This window comes from Carcharodon carcharias, chromosome 7 (genome assembly GCF_017639515.1).
Source record: "Carcharodon carcharias isolate sCarCar2 chromosome 7, sCarCar2.pri, whole genome shotgun sequence".
Taxonomy (NCBI): Eukaryota; Metazoa; Chordata; class Chondrichthyes; order Lamniformes; family Lamnidae; genus Carcharodon; species Carcharodon carcharias.
The window spans coordinates 149,224,972-149,248,368 of NC_054473.1; the positions used below are offsets into that span (position 1 = coordinate 149,224,972).

The 23,397-nt window shown below is 42.7% G+C and overlaps 1 protein-coding gene across 1 annotated transcript in view; it reads left to right on the forward strand.

Moving 5' to 3' along the window:
- The window catches only part of vstm2b (V-set and transmembrane domain containing 2B), a 56,023-nt gene that overhangs the window by 1,099 nt on the left and 31,527 nt on the right, over positions 1–23,397 (forward strand). Inside the window, exons 3-5 of the mRNA XM_041192489.1 lie at positions 1,599–1,631; positions 2,231–2,597; positions 9,083–9,112. Coding sequence (XP_041048423.1) covers positions 1,599–1,631; positions 2,231–2,597; positions 9,083–9,112 — 430 coding nt within the window. The remainder of the gene's footprint in view (positions 1–1,598; positions 1,632–2,230; positions 2,598–9,082; positions 9,113–23,397) is intronic.

Below are 23,397 nucleotides of genomic sequence, written 5' to 3' on the forward strand. Positions count from 1 at the left end.
GAACTCGGAGCGAGGGGCCTCCAAGACATTGAGGGAGCGCTTGGCGCAAAAGCGGTAGCCCAAAGAAATCCTGTGCCCATGGCAAGGTAATGGTGGGAAAAAATGAGAACTGAAATAAGGTCCTTCGCAGGGAGACAAGGAAAAACCAGCGCTACATCTCGCAAGACTGAGAGAGTAAGGATTCCAGGAAGCTTATGGTAGAGGTATTTCTTTGAGAAAATGTAAATTTCAGATCAAGAGGAACAGAGAAGTCCAGCGGCTGCTGACAGAAATACACGAAACGCTACAACTGCAGTCCCTATAGAAGCCCATTGTGAGATAAGGTTTGAGCATCCGAGGCTATGTCTGAAAGACAATAAACCCGAGAAGAGTAAATGCTACAGTAAAAAGCCCGAGGTCATGTAAATGCTCATAACTGATAGGGTCAAGTTTAGGGTTTCTTGTAGAAAATCGAGATAGATGGGCATTTTCTTGGTTTAATCAATAATTGGGCAACATTACTTGTGATAGGATTTCAAACTCAGTGCTGGCTCAAATTCGGGGTTACAATCGGCTTAAAAAGAAACAAGGACTGGCAGCTTAATGCGTATTCCTGAGGAAGTCATATGGGGGAGAAAGCCAAGAAGGCACAGCCTGCAAAACAGAAAGCCCGGGGTCAAAACCTCGGCTACACTCAGGGTAATTCCTTGGGATAAACCGAGGGAATCAAGGAAAAGGTGTGGCTAGACTTGTCGCCGCCGGAGATGGAAGGCGTGGGGAGAGCTAAAGAGAATCAGGGTAACCCCGATAATTGCCAACGCTACAGTGAGATAGTATCTGAATGGAAATCTTGGTTTTGATTCCAGCCCCAATCCTATTGGGCGAAGCCATCCTGAAGGTGTCTTGAGGACAAACGAGCTTCCATGTAGGAGTCCCACACAAGATGGCAGGAGCAAAACAAGTATAGACTGGGGTCGATTCTCCCGTCCCATTTCTTTTTTGGTCCAAATGTATCACCTTGGAACAAAGAGACAGGGACCAAGTTTGGGGGTAGTTCAGGGACAGAGATGTTCCAGTGAGAGGCACGGCTTCCTGTAGCATGGCAGCTTCAGTTTGACGTCTTTCAGTTATTCCTCTCGGTGGGAAACCTGCCCACATGTACAAGTATCAGGCTCCTACGGAGCTTTATTAATCATCCACAAACCGAGAACATAGTGCACGGTAACGTTCCCTGTGACACTGTAGTACATCAATTATACATTTCTAATTGTACCAAAACATTGTTACATGTAGTGCAATTGATGGCGTCAGTTGATCATTTGAAAACAGATTAACAATCTCTCCAATGTGCTGGCAGTCAGGTGTGTTAATTACATTATAAGTGCTGACGTTACACCAATCTCACTCCAGATGTGGTAAAAACATGGGCTAGAACCGGAGCACTAGTTAAATGCATAATTTATCACCCAGAGCATTCCACACCATAAAAATCCAAGATCAAAATATGACACTCCACTCGTGTTTCTGATAACCTCCTTGTGCTTCTTCCAGAAAGATTTGACTTTCAGCTTTGGCTTCTTTGCCTCGGAAATTTGATCCAATGTCTTTACTTTTTCTAGGTACCAGTAAATAAGGATGCCACCAAAATAAGCGTAAGTGCTATTTTCCACTACGTGCTATTAATAAACAAGACCGTATTAATAATCCTCTGAACATGGAGCAAGAATTGCCCTAAAAATAACGTAGAGGCGAAGGAGCCACACTGGAGAGGCTCACCCGCCGCCCTGCACTTTCATAGAATAGTAATCCGTACTTAGAGAATTCCTCTATACATTCCGCCGGAGAGCAGTATGCCGAAACAGAGAGAAAGCTTTTATCCCATTTCAAATTCTTCGGCAACAATTTTTACCATTTCCTTTAATAAGTTAGACGTTTGGCATAATTAAACCCAGTCATGACTTCCTCCTTATTTTGCACTATTATTAAAACTATTCCAATACATCTAATTTTTAACGAAATATCACATCCATATTTTTTTATGTTTCAATTCTAGTTATTAATAGTGTTGACACTACAGCTTTGATTTGTTAATTTATTTTTATTTTTTGATCTTGCCTCCTATTCTACTTGATGACTGCTCTATAGTTTATAGTTTGTTCCAATTCTGTACCCCCACCCTGTTGGTGAGGCTGATGTTATTCCCTTGTGTTTGGAGCCCTGTGTTGTGATACGGCCCTTTCTGTGTCTGCAGACTGTCCGGGTGATGGGCAATGACATTTCCCATAAGCTGCGGCTCTCTGGTGTTAAGAAGGAGGATGAGGGTGTCTATGAATGCCGAGTCACCGACTTTATCGACGACGAAACTCAGGAACACAAAGCCCAGGCCACTTTACGGGTCACAGCCCGCTACAGCCCGGAGATGCAAGCTGCCGAAGCTGTCTCCCACATTCAGAGTAACGGACCCCGCAGGAGCAGCGTGCGCTCCACCCCAGTGCCCGGCTCAGACAGGCGGCGAGGGGCAGAAGTAGGCTCTGGCAGCGAGGCAGCCCCCTCATCCACCCCCGCCTCTGTCTCCCCGCCCCCGGGCAACGCAGCCATTATCGGGCAGCATACCTCCGGTAAGTGGAGTTACATTGCCACCGTGTGGGGAGTCAGTGGGATGTACAGTGCTGAAGTATGTGCAAATCAAATCCATTTAGACGATAGCAAAACGCTACGGACGCTGGAGATCCGAAATAAAAATAGAAAATGTGATGCTCAGCGGGTCTGGCAGCCTCACTGGAAAAACAGAGTTAACATCCTAGGTCGATGACCTTTCGTCAGAATCAATTTATACCCGGGTGAAAATGCTACTATTGAGCCAAGGCTGACACTTAATCACTAGTTTGTAAGTTTGCCATTGATTAATTTGCATTTAAAATATGAAACAATGATTTCCACCAAAAATTGCATAGTTTGTAGTTCTATATTTCTCTATAATGTCAAGCACTGGACATTTGGAAACTTGCAGAAATAGATGTGTAACATTGTTATTGTATATATTTGTAGAAAACATCTGCTTGTATTGAAAATCTTCCAGGTACTGAGACTGGTAGATTACCTCCCCCAAAGGGGAGGAATGAACCAGATGGGTTTTTACAGCAATCTTGTGGCTATTATTTTTGGTACAAGCTTGTTATTCCAGATTTAATTCAATTTAAATCACACAGTTGCTGCAGTGGGATTTGAACTCATAGCATTGGCTTATTATCCCAGACAGCCCCTCCAGTGATATAGCCACTATGCTACCATACACCTTAAGGTAGAACATTTTTATAGGCACACAATTGCATGCAATTATCATGGAGGCAGAGCAGCAGCACAGGTTAGAGCTAAAGAGAGACAGGCACCATATCAGGAAGATGCAGAACACCAGGTATTCTTGAAACAAAAACAAAAATTGCTGGAAAAACTCAGTAAGTCTGACAGCATCTGCGGAGAGGAAGACAGTTAACATTTCGAGTCTGTATGACTCTTCATCAGAACTCCTTCCTCCCACCTTCCCCACAGCAATCACCCCCACCCCTATAGAATATATAGGCAGTAAATGTCTTTTGAAAGCCTTTCTGGTGAGCTGTGCATTTCAGCAAAGGAGCAACAGAGCAACTTTTTCTGCTGCAGTAAGTCCTCAAGCCATGCTTAATTGCCTGCCTCAGTGGTTATGAAGGTGACTATCAATTTCTATGGCACAGGATCACTGCAGGCAGCCGAAGAGGATTTACATGACATCAACCAGTGTGCATTACAAGCAAGCATTGATCAGGTCACTGACACCATGTACAGGAGAGCAGACCAATGCATCACCTTTGGCAAAATAGCAAAACAGCAGTGAGAGAGATTTACCAGTTCTATGGGTTACTGGGCTCTTCAAAACATGGGATCTAATCAATGTCACCCACTTTGCTTTGAGGGTGTTTACAGAATACCTAATCAACTATATCAAGAGGAAGAGCTTCCACTACCTCAATGTACAAACCAAATTCAACAACAATCAGAATATCTTGAATATCAGTGCTTGATATGCAGGAAGTTGGCCCAATACCTTTCTCCTTCAGCCCTATCAGGCTCTTTAGGGAAAATAATCAAACCAGTTGATAACTCCTGGCTAACAGTATCTATCCCCTGCTCTTGTGACTAATGGGCCCAGAAAGAACATCATCCGTGGAGTGCTACAACAAGACATATTGAGAGGACCATTGGCATATTAAAAGCATGATTTCTGCTGCCTGAACAGGTCATGAGGCATACTGCAACAAGGTCTAGATCAGGCATCAAAAATGATTGTATCATGAAGTGCCATTCACAGTTTTGCATTCTAAGAAGAGGTGGACTTTGATACGTATGATATGGAAACCCTTGCTCATTTGAAACCAGAACAGCATGGATCAGAGAGGATCAAGGTGGGCAACACTCAGATGAATCCTCAGTGACCACGGCAATGCTAAGGGAAAACAGATTGTCTTTGAAGTTTTCTAAGTATCACAGTCCACCTTTGACACAACAGCCTGATCTCCTGCTCCCATATGTACAGAAAAGGACATTCTTTCAATCCATTACCCATCGCACCACATGACAGCACCTCAGCCCTCCTTGCCCTTACCATGTTAATGATAATCATCGGTGTGTAAGTCAGAACTAAATGTATGCATCCTTTCCTGTATGACTAACCTTTATGAATGTGAAAGCACCATCTCAGCGTTTGGTCTATTTTATAATACTTATTGAAAATGCACACAATTACACAAACTTTTCCTAACACTGTGCTTCCTCTGAGTTTCTACTAGAGTTTTTCTTCTATTCTAGGGCCGCTGTAAGTGCCACCTCAACACCAGGATCATGCTCCTCATTTTGTGCACAAAACTGAGGTGGCCCTTGTCTTGTGTTATTTTCCACTGGGGAGCTTGGTGTCACCTCTTGCATTCCACCAGTGTAGTTCTATGAGGAAGATGGCTTAGAGGTTTGGCAGTATCTTCATTTTTTTTATCATCTTCATCTTCCTATGCCACCTGTTGCAGTGGTGAATCTACAGGAAAGAAAAGTGGAAGTAAAGAATGACTATGCATTACTCTTCTAGGATTAAGGGGTGGAAAGTTGTCATTATATGGAATGCTAGAGCGATATTGTATATGTTCAGTTCATAACATGGCACATGGCACTTTCAAAATGCTGTCAATTTTGTCCATCGTCCACAGTAAGAGATGAATGCTTCATCACAAGTTCTTAAACCTCTTCCTCTGTGGGGGTGCTCTGCCTATGGCAAGCATTATGTGCTAACTGGTCCTGCAAGATTTTAGAGTAAATGAGGGTAAGGCTCAGCAGTTGAGGAATCTCCGATCAGGTGAGGTGACATAAGGAATGTGGGGATATGAGGCTGATAGAGTGAAGATAGTACAGTTATGTTAGATCATCCTTGATCAAGGAGCATTGTAAAGGGTTAGCTGTACATGTGTTGCTTTAAGGTGGTAAAGTGTGCTGGTGCCCAGGTACGGCAATGAAGAAAAGGTAATACTTGATGTGTTACTTTGCCTGCCCTGCTGAGGACATAGAACATTTTAGGCCACTGTTCTGCAGTCTTGGGGGTGAAAGAGTTGGCATTTATTGTCAGTGCCATCTCTTTCTAGATGGCATAAATCAAACCTCTGGATTACTTGGTGGCACCCACATCCAGGGTCTGCTCCTTTTGCCTTTGATCCCCTGTCAGAGGGATTGGATGCTCAAATGAAATTCTATGTTCTTCTCTGGCTTGGTGTTACAATCAGCTCCTGTTTTGGTCCAGTTGTTGATGTTGTCATACTTCTTGCAATGTTTGATAAAAATATTGATAAGACAGGTGGTGAAATCATGTGAAAGCAAAGCACTTATCCAGTTGTCCCTCAGTCTGCTACTGAAGTGTGCACATTGTGCTGTGTTTTAAAAGAGCATACAAGTTCCTCTGTAGTTCATTTGGGAGGTGAGACAGTGCAAGGCTTCCCCATAGTTGTGATTTATACCAAATTATTTTAATTATTTGACTTGTTGTTTTATCTATGTAGATATTACTTACATAACAGTTGGTCAATTGTGCCACAAAGCACTCATAAAGTTGATCATTTACTCATAAAATATAATTAAATTCAAGATAAATATACACAAATCTATGGCACTACTTGCAGCCTATCAACTAGTGAAACTAGATTATTAATTATTATTACTAAATAATGGAATAAAGGTAGATTATTTAAAAGTAAGAGCTGAGGGCTGATTATTAAATTTGTGAGAGATGTAAATAAACTGCCTTTGAAAAATTACTATGCTATTCAATATGGGATCATCACAGCTGAGCCCAGTCCCTTTCTCAACTGATGTCCAGAATTGCTTTTGTCTGGAAAGTGTTGCTCGATATTGATCCTTGCTGATGTTTCATCCTTCCTAGCTGAGAAGTCTGTGGCCAATTGTGACACCTATACACTGGCTGAGATCGGTAGAAGCATAAGACCAAATCTGGGATGTTCCTGAGCTGTCTGACTCAGTTCCACATTGGCCATATATCTACCAACTGAATCCACCAGGGAAGTTAGTGATGTGTTTACTCATCAGAATAAACTCTTATCCACACATTTTCCTGACAGCTAGTCACTAGAACTTTGATACAGAAGGCATTTTTCTAAATATTATTAAAGTCCCTGCTGAAAATTGAAGTGCTTTATATTGAGTATTGCTGAAAAAATAAACATTTTTTGTTGAAGCTTTTCATCTTGCACTCATCAGAACAATTCGCAAGAAAATATCAATGTCAGGGAAACAATGTATTTATACTGTATAAGAAGAGAGTGCTGATTGGTTAGCAAGTGGACTCTGATTTGTAGAGATAGTGCCATAAAGAATGCACCAGTTGATGATTACTGACAGTTAACTGCCAAACTTGTTTGAGATTTAAACCAGGCAGTTTGAGTCTGATTGGCTAAGACATTGCCCTGGGGAATGAACTAGCAAATGGCTGTCACTTATTTTGTTTAGCTGAAACAAGCGCAATGAATGTACATGTTATATCTGCAAAGAACAAGGTCCTGTGTATTAATATATGTAGCTTCCAGTACACGTAAATGCACCACACTGTGAGCCCTACTGACAATCTTAAATTAGTTGTCAGCATAATTCTTAGCACACTGAGGACTATTTAGCAAATGTTGTACAATCATGGAATCCTATCTGATGGTGGACACTGTTTTGTATACAAATACACAGGGCCCTGTTCTTCGCAGACAGAAAGAACATGTACACAGATTGTGCCTGTTTCAGCTAAACAAAATAAGTTGCAGCCATTTGCGGGTGCAATCCCTAGGGCAATGTCTTGACCAATCAGAATCGAGCTGTCTGGTTTAAATTTCAAACAATGCTTGGTAGTTAATTGTCAGTCACCATCAACTAGTGCATTCTCCATGGCAACACCTCTACCAATCAGAGTGCACTTGCCAACCAATCAGCACTCTCTTCTCATACAGTACAAATATGTTGTTTCCCCTGACATTGGTATTATCTTGTGAATTGTCCTGATGAATGCAATATGAAAAGCTTTGACAAAAAATGTCTTTTTTCAGCAATACTCAAGTTCAGTACCATCAAACGACTATTTGCTTCACATTTAATCCTGTTTAGTTTGGATCTTGCCATTGTCTATGACCTGGGTTCTTCCAGTTCAATGGTTCTTAAAGTGTGGTCCATGAGAATCTATTCACTGATGCACAACGTCATGGCTTATAAATCATTAGACAGAACAGACCAGAATCCTTATCACCACCACTCATATGACGTCACAGAACCAGACTGGCTCCTGCATGCATGGTCATAATCACGAGTAACAACGGTGTAGTTTTTTTGACAAGATTTATGTTGCTGTTACAACATACAACTGTGGGATCAGAGTTTCAACACTTGTGGATTTGAAAACAAGGAAGTGGAAATGGATGAATGTGGAGCCTGACATGAGATTGAAGCTCTTCAACTTGAAATCAGACATTACTCTTTGGTGTGTTATCAAAGGCAACATCATCCTTCCCATTAATTCTGATGAGTTTTTTGTGGTGACAAATGAAAGCAGGTGGGGCAGGACCAGTAAGAAGTCAGCAAGATCTTCTGCCTAATTTATGTGGTCCAGGGAAGAAAAAAAGTTTGAGACCCACTGTTCCAACCCATACCCTAATCTTGGCAGCAGAACCGCAGAGCTATATTTTTCTGAATCTACAATTCTACTTTCAGGCTAAGGACATTAGTTTAGCAATGTAAATATTGCAATTATGTGCTTGTCAAACAAGCACAAATGCAGCAACACCTTCAGATAAATGGAATAAAAACCTTGGTATGGAGACAATCCTTACAAGGCTGAGATCGCTACTTGGTAACTTGGATGCTGACATTAAATATTTTCACTGGAAATTATGTAGTGATTGTTTTATGTGACTGATTTTGTAAAAAAAATGATTCAGTTGGTTTGTACACTGGTCTTTCTCCTCAAATCTGGATTTGAATCCAGCCCAAGCTGCTGGCATGTTAGTCTTCTTTCTCTGTTAACTATATGAGTTTTTGAAGTCAATAGGCCCACACCACAAAACTGCCCATCATCCGGCACTTATTAGCATTAATTTGGCAATCATACTCAAAAAAGCCACAATGATGATTGGTGTGAGAAATTGAAATGTGGTACAGTATGGTTTTTGTCCTGATGAGGGTGAAGGAAAAATATTTGAGCTAATGTAACTGGAGCTTTGTCTGTGTCTGACAATATTCTTCTACCCGACCTCTATGTGCTTGATACTAAATTTCTTATATGAAAAGTATAACAAAATTCATTAAAGCCCCTCCTGCCCCCCATTCGATCCCAATCTGGCATTCATTACCTTTATAAAAGCAGAACTCAGCCATAAGATTAGGAAGGAGCATTCGGATTTTTTAATATTGCTGTAAGCAAAATGGATGGTATTGAATATGGAAATCTCAAGAGGAAGAGGAGGAGGAACAATGCAGGTATGAAACAGACTGAGAACACAATGGCTGCTTAAACATTGTCATGCATTTGCTTTTCATACAGGTGGGAAACCAACGCAGACACTAACTTCAGGTAAGGTGAATCATACAAGGCTGTTTGACTTCTTCGAAAATAACAGTCTGAGTTTAAACCTTTACATTTATCACAGCTAAAGTCATTACATGCTTTTCATTTATTTCCCTGTTATGTATTTGTATAACCAAAAGTTACTGCCCAAGCCCTACATTTTCAATAATGCAAATTTAGTCCTTTGGGATATCTGTATGTTATAGAAGCCTATTAGTTTTCAGTCTTTAAAAGTTTTTTTTACATTTAAAATATTGTATTCATCTTGACTGAGGTAATTTTCTCTGTTTTCTCAACTTGGTTTGCTTTTTAATCTCTCTTCCACTGCCTCCCCATTGCTACACTTTCACCTGCAAGAAAGTACGTAAATTCTTGATCAGAATATCCCTCATAGCTGTATCTCTTCCACATGAGATTATGCAGCGCATCTCATGGAACCAACTGAGAGCTGTCAAAATTGTAAAAAAGAAATTGCTCAATCAAGTCAAGCAAGTTAAGAACATTAAATCGCAGTACTGTGATTCATACAGATGATGCTCAAAGTTAGGAATCCAATATTCTTCCTTTCACTCCTTAGGGCCATGGATTTGCAGTAATTGAATGTCAAATTCTGCTTTGTTTATATTGGGATTCCTGGATTTTTTTTTTTACTGCTGTTTAGTGATTTTGTCAATGTGCAATTCCATTCATTTTTATGAAAATGGAAAATCTGTGGTGCTGCCTATAATAATGAAAAGGTTGCTATTTTTTATAATTGGGGCCATTAGTTTACGATAATTAAGACACAAACCATTTTATTATTTTTGATTTCAGGATTGTTATTAGTGTTTTTGAAATTACATTCCACAGCTCCACCCATTTCTCCACAAAACCAAAATAAAAGACTTGAAAGAATTAGATTTATGCAGTTCCTTTCACCACTTCAGAACATCCCAATGTGCTTTACAATTAACAAAGTACTTTTGATTTGTAGTCACTGTTGTAATGGGAAAATATCAACAACTTTGGTCATAATGAACTGTGAAACACATCTTTATATTTTGAGGCTGATCCAACACCTCAAAGTGAATGAATTTACAGTGAGTTATGACCTGCCTCATGAATGGGCATAAAATGTTCTTTCAGTGCTGTCCATGATATTCTCTTTCTGACACATCTTTGGACATAAATGAGGGTAAATTTTCATCCATCATTTCTGCCACAGAGGTTTCCACTTTGAGAAAAGATGAGAATTTACCTCTTAAATTCTATATTCTCTCTGGGAGCAATTTAACACATTTGCTATCAATGCCTAACAACTGCTACACTGTGGTCAATGCTGGACCCTTTGCAGAAGTGGTATCTGCTGGTTAGATGGGAAGTGGAATTTTTATTAACAGGAGAATAGATACTGCTGAATTGGGCCTGGGTAGAAGAGTTTGTGAATTTAGAAAAAGTGTGAGGTATTACATTTTGGTATGAAGAGTGGAGAGAGATAGTACACACTAAATGGTAAAATTTTGAAGGGACTGCAAAAAGGGAGAGGCTTGGGAGTATTAACATTTGAAGGTGGCAGGAAAAATTAACAGAGCAGTTAATAAAACACATGGGATCGCAGGCTTTTTAAATAGAGGAATAATATACAAAAGCCAGGAAGTTATGCTAAACTTATATAAATCAATATAAAAATAACTCAGCCCCACCTGGAGTATTATGTCCATTTTTGGGTTACACACCTTAGGAAGGACATGAAAGCTTTGGAGAGGATACAGGAGATATTTATTAGAACGGCAAATTATATTAGAAAGACTGGAGAAGCTGGAGTTGTTCTCCTTAGAGCAGAGAAGGTTGAGAGGAGATTTGAAAGAGGCGTTTAAAATCATGAAAGGTTTAGATAGAATGAAGAGCAACTGTTTCCAAAGGCTAAACCGTTGATAACTGGGGGTACAAATTTAAGTAATTAGTAAAGAACCAGAGGTGACATGAGGAAGAACATTTTTAAGCAACAAATGATGGGGATTTGTAATGCACTGTCTGATAGGGTGGTGGATACAGATTCAAGAATCACCTTCAAAACAGGAATTGGATAAATATGTGAAGCAGGAAAAAATTGCACGGATATGGGAAAAGAGCAGGGGAGTCAGCCTCACTAGATTGCTCTTTGAAAAAGGCAGTGCAGTTCCATGGGACAAATAGCCTCCTTCTGTGCAATACTATTCTATGATTAAAAACATAGACCATGATTTTTAGGATGGCACCGTTTCCCTTCTGGCATCCAAAGAGTGGGTGAAGAATACATCCCCATCAACGCTGGCAACCCTGCAGCCATTTAATGCTCCAATGAGTATTAATTGACAGGAGATGGGACTTTGCCCCTCAGTCAGGAGGAAGTCCCGCCTCAGAGAGCTGCCGGCCAATTTGATGGCTGGCAGCTCTCTAGTCTCAGCAGCTCCAGAATCTGTAGTGGACAGGGCTGGGACAGCAAGCAGTCCCCAGAATCTAAGTCCTGAGGGTCTAGGACCGGGTAAGTGTTGGGGGGGGGGTCTCAGGATAGGGAAGGGAAATTGAGGCCCAGGGGGATGGGGGTGATGGTGGGGAAGCCAGGGAGGGAGGGAGTACCTGCAGGGCAAAGGCTTATAGGAGGCACCCGAAGTTGAAAGGAGGCTGTTGATGGAGCTGCCACAACCCCAAGCTCCCACGCGATGCCTGAACCAGATCACTTTCTGGGCTTTCCCCCTGCTCCTGCTCTGTTGTCAGCCTGAAGATTGAGGCCAGGTGGGACACAGCTCTTAGGCGGTCATTAATTGGATTGGCCACTTAAGGACCTTAACCGGGGAAAGAACTGATGGGTCAGCCTAGGCCTCACCCATCTCACCATAAAATTGCAGAGAGGTTGGGTTGGGTGGGAGTTCAGTGGGAAGGCCATTTGAGGAATTTTATGAGCCCCTCACCTGCAAACTTCCTGGTGGGAGAACGTAAAATTCTGCCCATAATAACGGAGCATAAAAATTGGAGCAGAAGTAAGCTATACATATACAAACCACAAGACCGCCATTCCATAAGATTATGGCTGGTCTGATATTGCCCTTAACTCCACTTTCCTACCTGTTTCTCATAACCCTTGACTCCTTTAATGTTCAAAGATCTGTCTATCTTAGCCTTGAATATATTCAATGAATCTAGGGAATTTTGGAAAATTAACATCAGCACATCTACTACCTCTTTAGCCCCCTCTTTTAAGACCTAGGATGAAGTCCATCTGGACCCAGAGACTTATCAGCCCATAGCTCCATCAGTTTGCTCAGTACTGCTTCCCTAGTGATTGCAATTTCACCAAGTTCCTCTCTCCCCTCCACCTCCTGATTTACAGCTATTACAGCTATTTGTATCCTCTATAGTGAAGGCAGAAGCAAAATATTTGTTCATTTCATCCACCATTCCATTATCAACTACTATTAACTCCCCATCCTCACTGTCTAGAGGATCAACACTCATTTTATGTACACTTTTCCTGTTTAAATACCTGTAGAAACTCATGCTATCTGTTTTCACAATTCTAGCTAGCTTCCTCTCATACTCTAATTTCTTTCTCCTCATTAACCTTTTCATTGTTCTCTGCAGTTCTTTATATCCAATCACCTGAACTGTCACTCATGTTTGCACAGTTATATGCTTTTTCGTTAAGTTTGATGCTTTCCCTAATTTCTTTAGTTAACCATGGATGGTGGATCCTCTCTTTAGAATTTTTCTTTATGGCAGGAATATACTTATTCTAAGTATTCTAAAATATCCCTTTAAATGCCTGCCATTGTTTCTATACTGATCTATCCCCTAGCCTAGTATCCCAGTTCATTTCAGCTAGCTCAGCTTTCATGCCCACATAGTTGCCCTTATTTAAGTTTAAAATACTAGTCTTGGACCCACTCTTCTCCCCGTCAAACTAGATGCAAAATTTAATAATATTGTGGTTGCTGCTACGTAGGAATGCCTTTACTCTGGGGTCATTAATTAATCCTGTCACATTACACCATACCAAGTCATACATAACCTGTTCTATGGTTGGTTCCAGAATGTGCTGCTCTAAGAAACTATCTCAGAAGCATTCTATGAACTCCACACCCAGGCCACTACTGCCAATCTGATTTTTGTAGTTTATATGTAGATTAAAACAAGCACCCAATATTTCTTCTTGCATACTTTGTCCTAAATTGTGATTGCTGTTAGGGGGCTTGTAGACCACTCCCACTAGTGACTTCTTTCCCCCTACTATTCCTCATCTTCACCCAAACAGATTCTACATCCTGATCTCCTGAACCAAGGTCATTTCAATATTCAGGACCCAACCCTTGCCTGTCACCTTGAAGCCAGGTCCCCATAGTGGCTATCAGATCATATTTATTTACTTCAATGTGTGCCATCAATCAGTTTATTTTGCAATGAATGCAATGGGCGTTCAGGTACAGAGCCTTTAGTTTAGTCTTTTTGTTATCTTTGTAACATCTAGTTTTGCCTCTTTGTGCTTTCTTAGGTTTCTTCTCTCTGTCCCTTCCTGCCATTCTCTGACCCTCATTTCCCATATTACTATTTTACTGTCTTACCTTGTCTCTACTCTTTGATGTACCACATCTTTCCACATTTGATCTCTTGCCTCACTATTTAGTTTAAAACCCTCTCTACTTCCCTAGTTATGCGCTTCACAAGAACACTGGTCCCAGCCAGGTTCAGGTGTAGACCGCCCCAACAATACTGCCCCCTTTTTCACCAGTACTGCTGCCAGTGCCCCAGAACCCACTACTCTCACACCAATCTTTGAGCCATGTATTTATCTCTCTAATTTTATGTACCCTATGCCAATTTTCATGCGTCCCAGGTAATAATGCAGAGGTTATAACCTTTGTGGTTCTGCTTTTTAATTTAGTGCTTAGCCCCTCATATTGTCTACACAGAACCTCTTTCCTAGTTCTACCTATGTCATTGGTACCTACATGGACCACGACAACTGGATCCTCCTCCTCCCACTGCAAGTTCCTCTCCAGCCCTGAGCAGAGTAATTAGGGATGGGCAATAAATGCTGGCCAAGCCAGTGAAGCCCGCATCCTGTGAATGAATAATAAAAGATGTCCAAACCCTGACACCGGGTAGGCAACACAGCCATCTGGAGTCTCGCTCTTTGCTACAGAGAACAGTGTCAATCCACCTCACTATACTGTCCCCTACTAACAATATGTTCCTTTTTGTTCCCTCCACTTGAATGGCTTCCTGTACCACAGTGCCATGGTCAGTTTGCTCATCCACCCTGCAGCCCCACTGTCATCCAAACAAGCTGAGAGAATCTGAAACCTGTTGGACAATGACAGAGGCTCTTACTCCTGCACTCCTGGCCTCTGGGTCCCCTTACCTGCCTCACTCGCAGTCACAACCTCCTGTCCCTGACCACTGACCAAATCAGAAAATCCTATCCTAAGAGGTGTGGCTGCCTCCTGGAACAAAACATCGACATAACATTCCCCCTCCCTGATTTGCCACAGAGTCTGCAGCTCAGCCTCCAGCACAATGACTCTGAGCTGAAGTCCATCAAGCCGCAAACACTTACTACAGATGCTGTAGCCTTGACACATCACCTGTCCTACCATCCTTAATGTATTTTAAACAATAACTTAATTATATTAATCACTTATTTATCCTGAATTTTTAAAATATATTTTATTAACTTTACCACAAATTTGTGTGCTATTTTAAACCTTAGGGATAGAATAAAACTTACCCTAGACCAGATACTCACCTGTAGAAGAGCAAGAGTCAATTCCTACAGGATGAGAAAGATAGAAAAAGAAAACAAACACCTCCTTCTCTCTCTTAACTGAACTCCCCCACTCACCAAACTCCAAGGGCAGAATTTTACACCTTGCGGGCAGGCACGCACCCGACCCGATCAGGTGTAAATAGTGCAAAAAGATATCAGATGAGCGTCTCAATGGCATACTGCATGCGCAAAATCTTCAGGTCAGTTGGTGCACATGTGTGTCAGAGCTGTGCCTGCCATCAGTCAAAAAGCCACTTAAGGCCATTAAAAACCCAATTGATCCAGATTTTACATTGCCAATGCAATTTTGCACTTGCCACATGGGCAAAACAGGTAGGCAGCAGCCCACATTTTGCAAAACCTCAACCAAGGACGGGATGAAAAGGGATGAAAAGTAGCATTACCATTGTGAGTAGTGAGGAGTTTAGGAGATAGTTTGCTGCTGGTTGCTTATTTGAACTTGACAGTTTCATCTCTGTTCTGGGCTTCCTTCTTAACATTTCTAGGCTTCATTCAGGACCCATTGGTGTCTCAAAGGCCCCGGAGGATTTTAACCACGTGGATCTTTCCAAGTATCAGTCAGCCTTTTGTAACCCTGGTAATGGGGAGTGTGGTCTCTGCTGGAGGCACCTCCTCTGAAGAGGAAGAGAGGGGCATAAAGGAGAGGAGGCCAGGTGTCCCAGTGCAGCTTCCAGGGTAGGGACCTGTGGGAGGAGAGGCACAGGCACAAGGGGCACTTGGCCAGTCGGAAGCCCAAACCAGAAGGGGCCATAGAAGGCACCACTATCCTGCTGCCATGGTTTAAAGGCAGTGATGCAGCTAACTCAATATGCCCGAAGTGCCTCTCAAGGGAAACAGTGGCCTCCATTTGTGAGATGATTGGACCTGAGATCGCCTCTAACTACCCAATGCCAATGGCTCTGAAGGTCACAGTGGCCCTCAACTTCTATGCATCCGGCTCTTTCCAGGGGTCTGTGGGGGATTTGTGTGGAGTCTCCTAATCAGCTGTCCACATTTGCATCAACCTGGTGACAGAAGCTCTGTTCAGGTGGGTAATGTCATTTGTTCATTTCCATATGGATGAGGCCAACCAGGCTGAACGAAGCAGAGTGTAATTGCTGGTTCCCCTGCATCCAGGGTGCAATCGATTGCACACATGTGGCCATCAAAGCGCCAGCGGTCAGCCTGGTGCCTTCGTCAACAGGAAGAGCTTCCACTCTATGAACGTGCAGATAGTGTGTGACCATAGGATGCTGATTCTGCAAGTATGTGCAAGGTACCCAGGCAGCTTCCATGACACTTACATCCTGAGACGCTCCCAGGTGTCGGGGCTCTTCTGTGCTCGAGCCCGACTGGATGGGTGGCTGCTGGGTGACAAGGGCTTATGATGCCTCTCTGCCATCCAAGTACAGAGGCAGAGCAGCATTATAATAGGAGTCATGCCTCCAGAAGGGCAGTGATAAAGAGGTCTTCTGAAGATGCACTTCCAATACCTGAACTGTTCAGGGGGAGCACTACAATCCCTCCAGAGTGGGTGTCATTGATAGTGGTTGCATGCTGCATTCTCCACAATCTGGCACTGACAAGGGGGGACCCACTGGAGGAAGAAGATCTTGAAGCAGCTCCACAGGCCACAAAGGATGAATCCAGTAGTGAGTCAGAAGAGGAGTAAGGTGAGGAGAACACTGAGGGTGTGGAGGCAGACCCCTGTATCCTTCAGGGAGGCAGGGGCATCTTGATTCAACGTTCCTTCAGCTAGGCTGCCAAAGATCTGCTTCCACCTTATGCCAGGGCTGCCACTTCCATCCCAGATGTCTGAGAGGACCTTTTCATTTGAACCCAAAGTGCACTCAGTGCCTGTGCAATAAAGTTTAGAGCGACTCACACCCCGCATTACATATTGGTGTATCCTGCACCAAAATAAAAAGGTGAGGCATACTCAGATCATTACGACAAAAACAAAATTTATATAATTTTCACACTCAAAACAAATTTATAATACCATCTCTGGTGTTCATTTCCACACTAGTACACATATAAACAAAACATTACAGAACAGAAAATCACCCGTGAACTGTCCCTCTTGTGCTTATGGTGCCTTAAACTTACTTTTACCTGTGCAACATCTTGGTGCTCCCCGCTCACTGGCAGCGGCATTGGAGACAGTCTGCTGACTCTGCTGTCTTGTTGGCCTTGATGACCTTGGAGGTTGTCCTCTGGCCAGTGGAGCCTGTGTTGGCCCTGCCTGGGAGGGAGCGGCCAGTGCCACGGCTGGCATCTCCCCGGTCATCGCAGCCTCATCAGACGCCATGGTCACTGGCAGAGGGGTGGAAGAGCTGCTGCTGTCATCCAGAGCACCCTGAGAGGAGCCCGCAGAGATGACTGGCAGCTCATGCGCCAACATGTGGTTGCCCTGGACCTCCCTGCTCATCACTGATGGATGGGCACCTAGCTGGGATACTGGGATGTCCCATCCATTTCCCACACTAGCACTGACCACCTGAGGTCATTGCTTGTGTGAGGGCTTGCAGGTCTGAACACAACCCCAGGAACACCTGATTCAGTGCCTGGTGCTGCATCTCCATGAGGGTCGCCACTCTCTCCATGGAGGAGGCAGTGCGCTCGGCTATGAGGGTCAATGCAGTGCTTATATTCTGCATGGACTCCTCCACAACAGAGACCGTGGCATGCATACCCTCATGGATCTCCGCCAGATCCTCCCGCTCATCCTACTGGGCATCGAGCATCTGCTCCTAATGGACGAATCCAGCAGTCCTCCAACTGCTGGCACCCTGGACACTCTCTGCCTCCGTTTCTGCCAAAGATTTAATGCCCACCGAGGTGCTGGTATCTGCACTGGTGCCTGGTTCAGAGAGTGGGTTTGACGCAGATGCAGTTGAATCCCGGCAGTTCTCTGGCATCAGGGGTGGCTCTTCAGGGTCCTGCAACAAGTGTCTTCTGGCAAATCTAAGGAAGAACGACAACATGACAAGAGTCATCACTCTGTCACTGTGCATACCAGGCACCCTGGTGAGACAATGGGGATCTACATCATGGTGTCATCGTCTTTCAATGATCAATAGGGACTCCAGGTTGAGGATCCCAGCAATGAAGAGACTACATAAGAATGTTTGTACCATCTGAAACTCTCACCCCTGTGCACTGTATTCTTACCTTCATCTGGCACCCCAGCCTCTCCATTACCAACTGAATGAGATGCATAGTGGCTCTCCAGCTCCAAGGTGTCCTGTTCAAATCCAGTCAATATTAGGAGGTGTGGGGGGCCTCCACCTGTCTGTGACTTCTCAATGTTGTTATGGCTCCTCTTCTTCTGAAAGGACAGAGGATCATTGATTAGTCCAGTCTCTACCTGCAGCTCCATTGCAGCCTGGCCAAACCCACCTGACGTACACCTCACAGGGCATATCCGAGTCATGGGCCTCGAGCCACAGGGCACCCACTCCAAGCAGCCAGGGGTCACCCCCTTGGCCAGCTCTGGCATCATTGGTAATTGGCAGTCAGGCTCTAGCACCCCTGAGTTCCACAGGAGGATAGCCAGCCCTTAACACTTCACCACACTGGTCCATACCAACATGTTACTCACTTCCTGAGCACAGCAGGTCATTGAATCTTTTGCGACACTGTGCCCATGTGTGCCGCACATCGTCATGGCTGTGACCTCGGCTACCACCTCCTCCCAAGCTTTTATCGTCTGGTGCAGTGGCTTCCTCCTTCCACCTCTGGGGACGAGGGTGTCCCTGCTGGCAGCCACCTCCTCCGAGAGCACTGGGGGTTAGGGGGGTGGTGGGGGGCAGGTGGGTGGTGAGTGCCCACCCAACCTGCCCTCCCGCCTGGCTTCTTCAGCCACTGTTGAGGCCATGGCTTCACTCCCCAGAACGCAGAATATATGATTCCTCCCTGACAAGCCTTCAGGAGCTGCCTGTGCCATTTTTAAACTGCCTGCCAGGTCGCCATTGGACCGGGTCCCCAACAGGCCCCCTCCTATGCCTGGCCCTTCCCGACCATTGGGAATACTCATTTCATGCTTGGCAGGCCTTAATTGGCCAGCCAGCATGAAATCACGGTTGTGGGCCAATCGTGGTCGGGGGCCAATTTCCCGAACAGTCCCAGGCCCGCCAATCGTGCACGCCCACCCTGGGTAAAGTTCAGGCCTAAGTTTGCACTCAATTTCCTCAGTTGCACTCCATCTGCCTTGCCTGTAGTAAAGAAGCCTGAATTTATAGTAAACTGAACTGGGGCTACAGTAACCAGATTCAACCCGTTAGCTAATTAACTACTCAGCTCACTGAGAGTGATTTTACCCTGTCTAATCTGCAAGAAGGAAAACTTAGCTTGCTTACACAGTGCTTTCCAGTAACTGCTAATTACAGACTAGATTCGATTTTAAGAGCAAAATTTAAGCACAAGAGAGCAACATTTAAGATCAAAATTAACATTTAAAGCTCCCACACTCACCCAAACTCCAGATCTGCACTCACTTTCTTCAGGTGCACTCCACTGCAGAGAATATTGCACATTTGGGAGAGGATTTTATAGGCCTTTCAAGTATATTTTATTACTGTTATATTCAGTATTATACTATTTGGGCAGCAAGAACAATCTAAGCGAAGCAATTTTGCTGCCACTTTGTAAATATAATCTCTTTCAACAACAGATGTTCAGTACCTCAATTATTAAAAATACAGTGAGGCCCAAATTTCCTATATTCCTGGATAAGTAGATTTAACCACAACATTCCTCTATATCGATAGAACAAATGGCTTATGTTATAGGGTTTTCATTTGTTCTGTTTTTAAATGTCAGAAGTGCTGACCTAGCCCCATTCCAAGCCAGTTTAATCTAGGAATATAGGAAAGTGTCTGTTTTACTATACACATTCACCTCCATTTAAATCAAACATAAGAAATTAAATATATCCTGTGAGCTTTCTTTGGACCAGTCCAGAATATTAGAAAACATACCAAAAAGTAAGCACTTGTTCAGGTTGGAATGAGATAATGGTTGATTATGACTGTGTAATTGTAGGTCTGATATATGCCACCAATGTGTCCTGATGGGGGGAAGAAGGGTTATTGTCCTTATATTGATATGAGATGCTTCTGAGATGGTCACTGCTTATGTGACTGTGTGGTTAGTTTTTATTTATTTGTTCTCGGGATGCGAGTGACATTGGCGAGGTTGTTTTTGCCCAAAGCAGGTTCGAGTTGGTGTAAAGCCTACTCCTGCTCTTAGCTGATGTGTATTTATTGCCCATACTTAGTTGCCCTGAGGATACCTAAAGTCAACCACGTATTGTGGAGCTAGAATCACATGTGGGTCAGGCTGGGCAGGGGTGCAAGGTTCCTCACCCTAAAGGACATTAGTCAGTTGTGTTTTTTTTACAATTAGCAGATTTCATAACCTGGTGCCAGCCCACAAATAACTGGAATTATTAAAAGTAATTTCAAAATCTGATGGGAGTTGACTATTTAATACCATAACTACTAAAAGGCTGAGAAATTCTGGAGTACACAGGGCAAAAATGGATACAGAAGGGGGATTAAGGGAATTATTAAGAAGGTGTAAATTGTACCAATGTAAGGAAAAAAATAAGTAGCCACAATTGAAAGGAGAGAGAATAGCTGAAAATACATTTAATAATATTTACAAACAACAAAAGAAACCCAGCAAATGAGAAGGAACAGAAAAAGGCTGATAAAACAATTTTGTTCAGTAATTGCTTTAATCCACAAGGAGGATGGGCGAGGGGGTGGTGGAGGCGGGGGTGAATGCTGAGATGTTATAATCACCACAGTGGAGGGAGAATTGCTTGTATTGCTATGATGGAGCATACAATTCTGTGCAGGCAGAGGATGATAAGCCATCTTGATGGTACTGTCAAAATGCTTCATTCCAATGGGAGTTCAGTGAACCTTCTCTCTTTGAAGTCTGGACTAATCACCCTTTTATTTTTCCACACTTTTTGTTCTGTTGTTTCCAATTTAAGCAAAACCATTAAGAATTAGGGAGATTATTTTGATTATTAAGATGCACATTCATATACCAGCAGAGTTTCTGCTTTGGGCACAATTGGGAAATCAGAAAAATCACACGGGCCGAGTTACAGCTCAAGTTACTGATAAAACTCATTTGCACAATCACAAAAGTAAAATTTTGCAAGTACCAGTGGAAGCAGACAGCACAATAGAACATAATTATTCATTTTCTTCTATCAAGGAGTATACCTTGATATGTTTAAGACTGGTAACCTGTTGCTGTTTTATGAATACAGATGAGAATGGGTTTATCAGCAAAAGTAAGCATTCTTTTTTAAAGTGTGCAGTATTCCTCCTGGGAGTAACCTGACTTAAAAGCATTGAAAATATTTTTTAAAAAAACTATACTGAACCATTTAATAGTTTTCTTGGTTTACACTAGTCAGTTTCTTAATTTACTTTTTAATACTAAGAAGTATTTAAAATGTGTCTACCAGTGTCTGTGCACCTAAAAAAATAAGTATAATTTGAGGAGCCTTTGAGCCTGAGCAACCAGTGGAATCTCACAATTTCTACTTGGTGAGCCAGGGCCTGATCGACGTGAGCCAAATCTTAAATCAGCTTTAAAGATCATGGGCCAGGGTTTTTTTGGATGGTGGGATTTCCTACCCCGTCACCTAAAGGGTCGCTATGGAATGCATCCCCACCAACACTGGATGCCTCGCAGCTATTTAAAGCTCCTATGTCATTATTTGGCTAGAGACAGGACTTCAGCCTGTCATGTTAATATAATGATGTAGTACCTTGGACTTATTTACTGTACAAGACACAAGGCACCAGTCACTCATAAGGGATTTGGTAAGCATATCGTGGGTTCATTTTTAGGCACATGAGAACAGCTCTATATAGGTATAAAGCTTAAAGGCATCAGAGTTGTGTGTGTGCTCCGCTCAAACCAAAAATGAAATCAAGACTGGATCACATGACACATTTCTCTTCTAGTGGTATCATCTTGATATCCTTTCTTTTTAAAGATGTTTTCTCCCCTTCCAAAGAAGTACAACTATTTGTGATACATAATCATGTTAAGTTACCATTACATAAGTGTATAGAACTGATGAAACCACGAGTCTCCAAAGCATAGAGGTAATCTGCTGGTACGCTCAGATCTTGTGATGGTAACCTTGACTGGAGGTATCTTTAATTGCTCACAGTGATCTGTGGGATTTTCATTCTTGGATGTTGTTCCTGGTTACATTTAGGACCTTGTCCCCAATGCAATAGGACTGTATGACGGCTCAGGAGCTGAAATCGATCTGATATGTCCTTGGCTTTGCCTCACCATTGCGCCTCTATGTGTAATGACTTCATAGGACCTTGGTTCTGAAAAAAATCCTTGTCACCTCGACTGGGATCTTGGATGCGAACTTTTGTCTCAACTGTAAACTTCACAATTCTGTACCTGCATTTTTATCATGCATGTTGATCATCTTCTCATGCAGTTTTAAAAGTTGCTCTCAAGTTTATGAGAGAGTAGAATGGGTAAGAGTAGGTAAATTGGTACTTACTGGTTTGTTAAACATGAGCTCTGCTGGTGACGGAATAGTTGCACTTAAATTGTCACTCTCAGCTGTAACACTGTGGATCTTGCTTGGTCTGTCAATGTTTGAGAATAGGAATTTTACCATGTGAATCATTTGTTCAGCTAGGCTGTTAGATTTAGGGTAATGAGGAGAAGAAGTAGCGTGATCAATATTCTACTTCTCACACATATTCTGAAATGGCTTTTTCATAAATTGCAGACCATTATCTGTGGCTTTTATATCCTGCATTTTACTCAGAACAAGAAATAGGCCAGCACCAGAATAATTAGAGCCAAAGAAATTGACCTGCTGCACATTGATGTTGCATTTCAGAACATTGAACACCAATCTTTCATTATACGCCACTTGTATCAATAAGTGCAGGTTATGGTCTTCCTGTTGCTTTGTTCTTCTTAAAACAGATATGTCATCTGTCATACAAATGCATCCTGGTACAATGTCTGTAATGTGGTCCATGTGAGCTTGAGATAGATCCTGGCTGACAGATAGCCTAAAAGAAAGTCATTGAAAATGGTATCACCTGACTGGGATATGAAATTTAGTAAGCTCTTAGGACTTCTCCACAAGAGGTACTGACCAGTAGCCATGCTTGGCATCAAGCTTCGAGAAGAACTTTGCACCTGCAAATCTTGGATTTAACTCTGCTAATGTGGACAATGTTTCAAATGTCGTGGATCAAGGGATACTTGCAATGAGCCATCCTTCTTTATGACTAATGTGATTGGGCTGCATCAATCTGTGTGCTCTTGTACTCTTCTAATGATTCTGTCTTTTTCCATTTTGTCCAAGTCAACTTTCAATTTGTCTTGTACCTGGATACTGTACATATGTGGTGGATCAATTACTGGGCTTGCATTCTCCTGCAAGTGTAATGTTGCAGCTCCCTTGAAACACCCAATTTTGCTGAAA